Below are 10,780 nucleotides of genomic sequence, written 5' to 3' on the forward strand. Positions count from 1 at the left end.
AATAATAAAAAATATATATATTATAAAACAATTGACTGGAATAAATGCCACAATCTGGCACTATGTGAAAAATGACTGAAGTAGGTGAAAATGTAGGTAGAAGTGACACATCAAGCCCAGATATAAAAATAAACCGAAGAACTGATGAGAAGCAACATCACTGACTTCTTGAAGTCTGGAAACAGATGCAGACGCCGTTTCTGAGGGTTTGGAAATCAAACGAATCACAGTGAGAGCCATTATTTTTTAGCAGAACAACGGTGAAGCTTCCCAGGGGGCCATCCTGCCGAAATGACCCCAAAACATGAGGTCAAAAACAACCAAGAACATTACTTTTCCTGAATTCCCTCTTCTATATGTCTAATGTAAACTAAGCTTTCTCTCTTTAATTTTTTTAGTTATCTCATGGTTTTGTGTTTTTACAGACATTTTTTACCATTTTAATTTGTGTTTTTAATGTTGAAAGGTGTCCTTGGGTGTTCTGAAAGGTGCTGTCAAATCAAATGCGATGTTATTATTATTATTATTATTATTATTATAAGCCCTGCATCGGTAGGAAGCTCACATCCAGCCACAGATAAATATGCAGCACCTTGGTAGCTTGGATTGCTGTTTGTCGTCCCCTGTGGAAGTGGATCTGTTAACTGAATCACCTCATGTGGATCTCAGAAACAGATGTTGACGAGCAACGCCGCCTTTCAAAACGTGGAGCCGTGTGAAATCATGCCCGAACATTGCCTCTAAAATGAAACCATGAAAGCCTGAATGAGATTGCGGCAAGGAATGACTATGACGATGTAAATAGAATGTATTTAATGTTGGTGTTGGGTAAAAAAAAGGAAACCTTTGGAAAAAATCAAGCCATTTGAAAGAAATTGAAAATCTATTGCTCAGTGGCAATAAAAATACAAGGTTGGCTGAGTCATTTGAAGTAAATATCACAAGGTCACAGGACCTTTGCACTTGTCTCTTTAACAATTGAGAAGAATAACTGAGCCAGGTCAACATTCTCATCTTATCATGAGTAAACTTACTATGATTTTGCAGAAATTCAGGAAAAATTGAAGAACACAAAAGCAAAAACTATTCCTGCTGCTGTAAAAGTAACACATGTTACAGATTGTTAGTTACGATTAGAAAAATACAATGCTTTGAAAAAGTAATTTGGTTCTTACAGATTTCTTCTGTCTTTGCTCCTTTGTTGCATTTTAATTTCCCTGGCCATTGCCTTCCTACCCAATTCTTCCCAATTCTCATTCCCTTCAGTGCTCTGTCTGGAATTTCTCTCATTAAGCTCAATTTCTCTGGTTGAATTTTTACCTGGCCAATCAGAGTTGGGGGAGATAGATTTTGATTTTCTGCGAAGTTTTAAAATTATGTTCTTGAAGTGAAGAAAACCGTTCATTCGTGTTGGCCACACTTTTTCTCTTGGCAGTGAGGAACGGTTGTTTACAACGGACACAATTTCCGGTAAGCTTAGCGGTGAGCTGGTTACATACAACACGACCAAACACTAGCGATTGGGTCAAATTTAAAACTTTAGCACATTTAAAACTTTAGCACAGTCCACACCTCCAGGAAGCAATGATTTGTCAACAACCTGCTGCTTTTTCCCAACCTACAGTTAAATATTTCCAAAATTTTGATAAATTTTATCATCAGAGAAATGTACTTAAATGTCAAGTAATTTTTCAAACAATTATATTCATCAAAGAAAAAAGCTACCCAAAACAACCTGAACTTGATCTTAAATGCAATTACTTGCAATTCATCTGATAATGGCTTATCAGATGAACAAACTTATTCATTGTGGTTTTAATTGCATTTCCTGTTTAATGGAAACACCCCAATTGCAAAATTGTACTTTTTCAACATCAGCAGAATATCAGGAAAGTTTTACACACAGTTTTAATGGAAACACAACTTATGACACTTTGACATAATAACAAGGAACAACAGAAAAGCAACATATCATGTACACAAATTTAAAATCACCACATCAAAATAGGAACGTACACTTTCGATGTTAATGTGTCCCACCAGGTTGGAGTCCCTGCAGCAGAGACCCACAGCGGATGATGGTGTCTGTGATACTAAAGGTCAACCGAGAGAGAGTTTTTCATTTAGCGAGCATTAAAATGACTGACGAGAGACAAAGGAGTCAGCAAAATGTTCATCCCAAACTATGTTGTCTGAGTATTGGATTAAAAAGTTTGCCGTTGCATAATTTTCTGATATCATGTATCCATTAGTGTACATTTATGGCACATTAGATGCAATAACTTTAAATGCCGTGAGGGAAATTACAGCATAAAGTGATGTAAAAGCTGCAACTGAATTACTCCAACCTGAAAACGGCAACCACAACATTTTTAGAAAAAGGGTCGGAAACAAAAAAAAAAAGAACAAAAAGGTGATGCGATTTTAATACAGACCTGCATTGACTCCAGTTATCAATGACGACATATATTTTCAGTTTTTTTGCAGAGTTGGGCCGTACACGGAACACGAAGCTCGGAAATCTGCTAAGCGGTGCGTGAACGATAAGTTCCTCAGACGATCTCTGGAGAGCGCGCACGTCTTCTGGGAGGCTTTGATTTGCTTTACGCTGTTAGTTTTATTTAATTTCAATTCCTCCAACAAGGTGCAGCACATTATCCAGACATGTTAAATGGCACATGGAAGCGTCATTTCCACTACAGCTTACCAGAGCTGTTCAGCACACCTGACCTGACCGATAGGCAAAAACGGCTCCTAATTGCTGCCTCAGCGTTTGGTGTCTTTAGCTCCAGTAAAGAAAACAGTGAGCAATTGTAGCATGCAGCCGCCTGAGGGATTCCAGATTGTTGCAAGGGGGAAAAAAGCGCCAAACCTCATCTGAATCCTCATCTTTTTTTTTTTTTTTTTTTTTTTTTTATACTGCCATCTCATGCATATTTGAGGTTTTCATGCTCACAAGAAAAAAAAAAGAAAAAAACTCCTGAGTTTTGTTGAACATCTCATTTAAAAGGAAAACACGAGCGGGAGAACAAGAGGTTCTCCTGAGGTATTGCTCCGTATCTTTTTGTTTCTTGGTGGATGGGAAAATGCGTGTTCACGGATCATGCATGGATCAATGTTTTGTTTTGCCACATGCAGATGCCACATAGCGGATGCGCCCCTTGCCGCTCTACCTCTTGACGTATTTATGGGCGCATCAGAAATATAATACCAAGTCCAGAAAATGTCTCGTTTTTCCACATGATTCCCCCCAGAGTTCAGTAGCCGTGTCTCATTTACTCATTGAATGCGTCCCACCAACCTGAGCTCGTCGTGCAGTAAGCTGGACTGGGTGTAATTTGCAAAAAGCTAAGTTCAAGAGTGAAACTTGGAAAGTTAAAGCTCACTGCTTGTACTTGGGAAAATTGCGTAATTGAAAACCTGCTTCTGAGCAAGCGTTCTCCTCCTGCAAACTTCATTGCTTCACCCCAGTGACACCTGGTGCTGCATCGTCAGCAGGAAGCGCCCGGCTGCCAATATGAATAAGTTGCCTTGTGTGTGAAGTTTAATGTTGTCTGCAACTTTGTCTTCCAGCTGGAAGACGGCCAGTGCCTTTCACACTTGCAGTGCCCTGAACTCCTTGAACAGCTGTCCTGTTTTGACGCAAAACTCTGTTTCATTGGGATTTTGTGTGTAAAATAAAGTAGCGTTTTATTGTGTAGGGAAAAATGCTTTGCTTTCTAAATTGTACAGTATAGTCATAAAAATCTGAGATCAGGGATGAAGCTCATCTTTGAACAACAGTTTTCAAATCTTCTATTACTTACCTCGATCTAAACTTTTCCACTGTTGTGGTTGTGCAGCATTGTTGTTCTGCTTGAAGGCGTACCTCTGTTGTAATCTTTTGGAGGTTTTCTTTCCCTGTATTTAACTTTATCCATTTTCTAATCAACACTGATCAGATTTTTGGTTCTTAATGATGATTAAAAAAAAAAAAAAATCCCACACTATGATGTTCCCTAATCCAGTGGGGGTGATTTGTTCAGAGCAAAAGGCAAAGTTAATTTTCTGCCACACATAATGCTTTACATGATGGGCAAGAAAATGTTTGTCCAGTTTCTCTGCCTGCTGAAGAAAAAGCTTCATGCTCTTGGCAGTATGTTGCTAAACCAAAACGTTAAGATCGCCTAGCAACACTTGCATGCTCCGAATTTGATGAGTGCACCGATATTTGTCCTGAGATCCTCCTTCCTGAACGAGGTGTGAACGGTATGGACTTAAAGATTTATCAAGATAGTTTGTGGTACTGTAGTGATGACGATAAGTGATAACAAAAACTATTACTTCTTTTTTTTTTAGGTAATCGTACGACTGTGAACGTGTGACAGCAATCACAGTCTCAGAAACATTACCATTTGTAATACGCAATCAGATAAAGAAGTTAAGAAGTGATTTTTATTGCTGAAATGCACACAGAAACTGCGTTTAATTATAATTTTAAAATTTGTTGATATTTCATGGTACACCTTTTAGCTAGTTGCTAAGCTAAAGCTAAGCTAAATCCAAAAAAGTGAGAGCTGGGGTAAGGGATGACACACTTGTTGACACCCTTTTTGGGGCGTAGCTCAGAGAGACAAAGGGAATGGGAAACTCTTTTACGATGCCATTTTGCATGTTAGCTCTTAAAGGTAGCAGGTCAGAATGGACCGGCTGTATTTTGGTAGTAATACATGGAATTCATGAATTCAACTCACTGACTCTTTTTCAACCTCATACATCAAGAACTCAGCATGGAGAACGGATGATTCTCCACAACCTTTATGGAGCAAACGGTTAACAATCGTAAAAATAACAATGCTGACAATATGGAGCATTTTAGGGGTTTTAAATGTCATTAATTTGAGTACGTTGTGACAACGATGAATCAAAATATCACGATAAGGAATGTATCCCGGTAAACGATAAAGAATACGATAAATGCCACCGCCTAACTCGAACTGTGGATCTCTTTGGCTCCTCCTGTGTTACCAGGAGCCTTTTGGCTACTGTTCTAGTTAATGCTCTCGTTCCCTGGGTTCTGCTATTCTCTTTTTGTTTTCAGAAACGATACTCTGTCAGATGTTTACTAAAAACAAACAAAAAAAGAACCCTTGAATCATCAGCTTTTCAGTCTTTGTTTGTGATTGCTTTCAGTCCTCTGCATTTTAAGCCGTCGTTGAGAAAAACCGTGTCTGACACACCACAAGTCCGCTCTGATAGTAAATAAAGCCTAAAGCGCTCTCTGAGAATTACATAATTCAGGATGGTGAAAGTGAGCCTGCGAGGTGACTCGGTTTCCCAGAGACCTCCAGCTGTGTTCTGGGGCTCTGGAGGAAGACGCAGCACAAAGCTCTGAAGCATACACGGCCCGTGCTTTGGGGCCAAGTCCCGCGTTCCGGCAGTCTCCTCTCTGAAACATAATACGCTCGTGTGATAGCGAACATCTCCATGTATTTCATTTTTATGTCTCTGTCCCTGTGAGATTGCCTCCAAAAAGTCGTTTTTCTCGGCAAGCCTCTAGATTTACCATCTGATGGTGCTTGCTGAGCGCTCGGCACTGTAATTAGGACTGAAATTTCCTTTGATTATCTTAACAACACATGTTGGCTAGCCTGTGGCGGAGTGAGTGTGAAGTGTGACTGCTGACCTTCTCTCTTCCCTCGTGGTGGAGGGAGAGGGAAAGAGAGAGAAAGTGTGAATGAGTGTGAGCATGCACTGTCAGGACTTAAAGGCAAACTGCGACTGTTTCTGCCCCCTCTGCATCTTATTCATTTCCCGTCTCTCTTTTCACTCCAGACACTTGTCCTTCTCTCCGTCTCGTCTGTCTGCAGCCATTTAACCCCAGTCATTCTCTGCGTTTATCTTGCACCACGTTTACACGTTGTCAGTCTTCTTTTTCCCTTCCTGTCCTCTTTTAATCTTGGCTTTGTCAGTTTGCCAGGAGTTGGACTTTTTTTTTTTTTAAACCTCTGAATGAAATCTGTGGATTATAGTTCTTTCTTCTAAAAAAAACCCAGCGCATTGTTATATTTTCAAGTTCTACGTTTCTTTTTTTTTTTCCTCATTTGGTTTTATCCGTTTGTCATACATCAGAATCAGGGACATCTCCATTTTCCCGATCATTAACAGATTGAAGGACGACATGGTTTTGCTCATTTTTTTTTTTAAGCTGAATTAATTTCTTGAGTTACTTAGCTACTAGGTTGTGCAGTTTTTCTTTTTTCTTTTTTTTCTTTACAATGGCTTATTGTTTCAGCACAAGAACAACAGTTAAGACCAAATTATTCACCCTCCCACCTGATTCAGGCCTACAGTATATATTTTCTTGTAACTGGCGTTCACATTGCATATTTAGTTATATCCTTAAATTTAAAATTCTTTTTACTACTTTTTAATGTTTCATCACATAAAATACTCCTAAAATGCATCAAAGACTGTGGTTGGAACGTGATAAAATATGAAGCAGTCCATGGGGAACGACTGGTTTTTTCCAGTCGCTGTATATTCATGAATGTGCGACATGTTAGCATGTGTCCGCTTCGATGTGAGCGTGTTGGGGCTTTTCTGTGCGCTCATTTTGAGATGCCCTTGTGGACGGGCCAAAACTACCATTGGTGACCAAATCTGGCACAGACCCCCCTGCTTGTTTCCTCAGAGGCTACGTCACGGCGCGGCGCGGCGCCCGTCCGTGTGCAATCACACGCGATCCAGTGAAATGCTTTGATTTCCACCACATCTCGTTTGAAGTGCAAGAGCCTGACAGCTTAAGATTAATATAAGCCCCCGCCCTCTGAACCTCCCTCATGTGTGTGTGTGTGTGTGTGTGTGTGTGTGTGTGTGTGTGTGTGTGTGTGTGTGTGTGCGTGCGTGTGCGCGCGCGCGCGGAAAGATAGACTAAGTCGCTCTCTTGTGCGTGCGGCGCAGAGGCACTCCTGAGTGACACACAAGCCTCGTCCCGCTCTCGCGGCGTCGCTGCCGGGTCCGGCTCGCCGGCTGGCTGGTTGGTTCTTTGAACTGGAGCTTCTGACACTCACACATCACAGCAAGGGCACCTCTGTACCTCTCATCTTGTCATCTTTACATTCCAGTCCTTTCTCCTGCCACTTCCTTCATCCGTTTTTTTTTTTTTTTTTTAAACTGTCACTTGCTGGCTGCTTGGCTGACCACATCAAAGAAGCTGACCATCTCATCTCCAATCATTCCAGAGCGATATTTGAGCAGCTTTTTAGGCGTTTTGGATTGAGCTTTTTAGGACGAGTGTTGGCAGAAAGAATGCAACAAGTAGGCCAAATAGTTTGATTTCGACTGCCGGGGTTTGTCTTGAGCCCTGGCTGGCAGGGCTAATTAATAATAAATTGCTGGATATTCTTTCTTGTGGCTTAATTTGTGGTTTTGAGACAACTCATTTATCTTATCAAGTGGGTGCTCCCAATCCAAGGACATAATCTTCATGCAAAATTACAACAATCCTCTTATACACCCTAAGGTATTAGAAGTATACCTTAGGGTGTATCTATCTACCACAGATTTTATTGCGTAATTCACTTTATATTTGCAAGTATAAGATAAAGAGGGAAATTATAATTCCACCCCACAAAAGGACTCAAAGATGCAACATGAGAAATTAGTTGATTTTCAGCTTATTCAGGCTGTTGGAAATTAAAAAATCCAATCAGTGAACACTCACAAGAGCTACCAGTACACAGCGGCAGTCTTTAGTGTAGAAGCTACCACAGCTCAGTGCCACAATAAACACACACTCATCCACCGTCCGAACCTGCGACAGCCGTGTCGAGGACTAAGGCCTCCTTATGTGGGTTGTGGTCAACCCCAGCGCCACCTCAGCACCCAGATGCTTTTTTTTTTTTATTATTGAAAGATTTGCGACACTTTTGTGGGACATGCCAGGTTTAAGAACACATAATGCCAACGTTCTATTTAATCCATTGTAAGTCAGAATTTGACACTCGATGGGGGATCGTCCTGCAATTGGTGGGTCGCCGGTTTTAGCCCCTACTGTATCCGTCTCTATTACTGAGTCCTTGGACAAGACGCTTCACCCACCTTGCCTGCTGGTGTCAGTCAGGAGGGCAGATGGCGCAGCGTAGCAACCTGCCCCATGGTAGTCCTAATAAAAAGCCCAAAATACTTCTGATGTAATTTATGGAAAATGCTGTCGGGTCATTGAACTATTAAGCCCAAATGTTAAATTATTGAGAGTGCAAGGTGAATTTCAGAGTATCTGTTTTTTATTTTTTATTTTTTTTAACTCCTTCCACAACAGTCATGCAGCAGAGCCACTGCTTTACTGTCTGTGCCTCAGACGCAGCGTCACCTCAGGCAACCTTCAATTCACCTTTTATTATAGGTTTTCTTCATATAAGTTTTTATCATTTATTTATTTAACACGCAAACACCACCCCCCCCCTCGCTGTTTGACAAGTGTCAGATTGACATTCTGTAGCCTAAGGCGCCCTGCGTATTGTACAGGGGCGCATATTGATGCAACCTGGGGCTTTTAACGCCAAGTCTGTGACCCAAGTCCTTCTTTGTTCAGTACATTTCGGAACAATTACATTTACTGCTTTCTTTTAATCAAATGTTGCTTTATGTCAAATAAATGTTGCTACTACAGGACTAATGATAGTGTATCGTTGTACTGGCTGCACCATACTTATCGCGACAGGGGCATAAAGACTTCATTGTCTGATTGACGTGTGCTGCTTTGTTGGAGGTTCCTGGAAGGTTAGCTGAATTATGGCATGCGTAGAAGGTTAATTGCCATTGCTGCTCACTGTCTCCGTTACGCTAAGCTAACGCCATTAAGAGTTCTCAACTTAACGCGGCACATTAAAGTGAAGATACTTTTGCTGCGTTCGTCCCTGATGGGGCCTAAACAGACAATGACCCGTCATTGTCTGTTTAGGCAATGATGGAGGGACAGTCTTCAGAACAAGCTCGCTTCCGAGGTTCCAACTGGCCCTTTGGCGAGCGAGCTTACATTATTGATGACTTTGTCAGGTTGTGGGGCCTTTTGAAAGCTTTTATTAGTCACTTTATAATTAGTTGTTTATGTCTCGGCTCGGCTCCGTCTGGAAGGGCCCCGCTCGTCTCTGGATTTACGGCCGCTTGTAGACTTATCCTCAAGCTTCTTGTTTGACTTCAGATCTTGAGAGAAGATGCATTCGTTTTCTGGTTTTTGTTCCCGTTTTGATGGGAGGTATTATTCCATCTCCCTTTGTTTCGCCTCAGAACTCTGTCGGAGTCCGTTATGTGTGTCTGTATATTTAAGACACCGGGTGTTGATGTGTAACGCTGTCTCTGCCGGGAGATGATGTGGTATTGTTGAGAGGAATCCGAAGAGTCCATTAACAGGGGAAAAAATAAAAAATCGAGTGTCTCTGCGTTTCTATCTGCCCTTCCCCTCTTCTTTCTTTCTGTCTCTGTACGTTTCATTTTCTTTCTTCCTCTCTCCGCCTCTCTGCAGGGCGCCATTAGCCATTCAGCACAGAAAGGCCTTGAGGAATTGAAAGCGACAGAGCAGAAAAGGAATAGAAAAAACTGAATTGCGAAGGGAGCGGAGGGTGAAAAGGGCTGAGGGCACAAGGGGATGGAGTGAGGTGTCGGGGGTTCTGGGCACAAACCCGACAGAGAGGACGTACAGTGTGGCACATGGAGATGGGAGGAATTAGGGACGGGCCAAGAAGATGAAAACAAAACAAAAAAAAATCCAATGGACTGACATGAAACAAGAAAGAGAATTAGAACTGAGAGAGAACAAGAACTAAGCACTAGACTGGAAAAGATACAGAGGAATTGTGACTAATAGACAGAGAGGGTTAGAGTGGAGAAGAGATGCACTGCATACATGGGGTATGCTAATTGTGGATTTCTGAATTATAAATGAGATTAATAGGATGGGCAGAATATTAATATATTCTCGTTTTGCTTCTCGTGTTTTACCCCAGACACTTTAAAATGGTAATGCCCCCCCTTTTTTTTCTTTTGCCAACGAAAAGCACCTCTCATTTTTTGTTTTTTTCGTCTTTGTCTTACATCTCCCTCCTGATTTACCAATGATTTCCTCTCCATCTCTCTCTCTCTCTCTCTAGCACAATGAGGCATCTGTTGAATAATTGCTACTTAGTTCCATCAACACAACTTACTGAAATAAATTAGTCTGTCACATGACTCGCAGGCTCATCATTATATTTCTTTCACATTCTGCCTAACCCCGCCGCCATTAGCAGGCTAATGTTTAGAGTGCTCCGTTCGACTTGCGAAGACATTTGGATTAACTGCGGAGACGATTCGCGCTCTTTTTGTGCCGTGCTATTTTTTTTGTTTGCTCTGATTTGCATCTTGCGTTTGCGGCTCAATGACAGAAAATAAATAAATATATAAATAAATGTGTTCTCCCCCTCAGGTCCTGGCAACATGGAGGCTGTATCTCTTCGCTGTCAAAGTGCCCACCAAGGTAAATGTTCCTCGCTCTCAGTGGAATTTAATGCCTTTTGCTTGCCAGACGTGAGCTCATGCTAATGCAGAGGCAAAACAAAATCCTCAGCAGAGAAGGGAGAAGTAATATTTACAACTCCGATGATAGTATGTAATGATACTGACCGTAAAAGTGATATGTGGCCACTGGTATAAGACAACAGAAAGGTATCTTAAATATTGAAAGCAAAAAAAAAAAAAAAAAAAAAAAAAAAACACAAAAAAAAATTTTTTTTTTTTGGGGAAAAAAAAATTTTTTTTTCCC

General features: G+C 41.1%; 1 protein-coding gene across 1 annotated transcript in view; it reads left to right on the top strand.

Moving 5' to 3' along the window:
- LOC106962770 (leucine-rich repeat-containing protein 16B-like) overlaps positions 1 to 10,780 on the top strand; it is a gene marked incomplete at its 3' end in the record, with an annotated part of 62,025 nt that overhangs the window by 16,551 nt on the left and 34,694 nt on the right. The window contains exon 3 of the mRNA XM_015057383.1: positions 10,445 to 10,495. Within this exon, the coding sequence (XP_014912869.1) occupies positions 10,445 to 10,495 (51 nt within the window). The remainder of the gene's footprint in view (positions 1 to 10,444; positions 10,496 to 10,780) is intronic.

Source organism: Poecilia latipinna, unplaced genomic scaffold (genome assembly GCF_001443285.1).
Source record: "Poecilia latipinna isolate Pla-1442-1.1 unplaced genomic scaffold, P_latipinna-1.0 Scaffold1458, whole genome shotgun sequence".
NCBI lineage: Eukaryota > Metazoa > Chordata > Actinopteri > Cyprinodontiformes > Poeciliidae > Poecilia > Poecilia latipinna.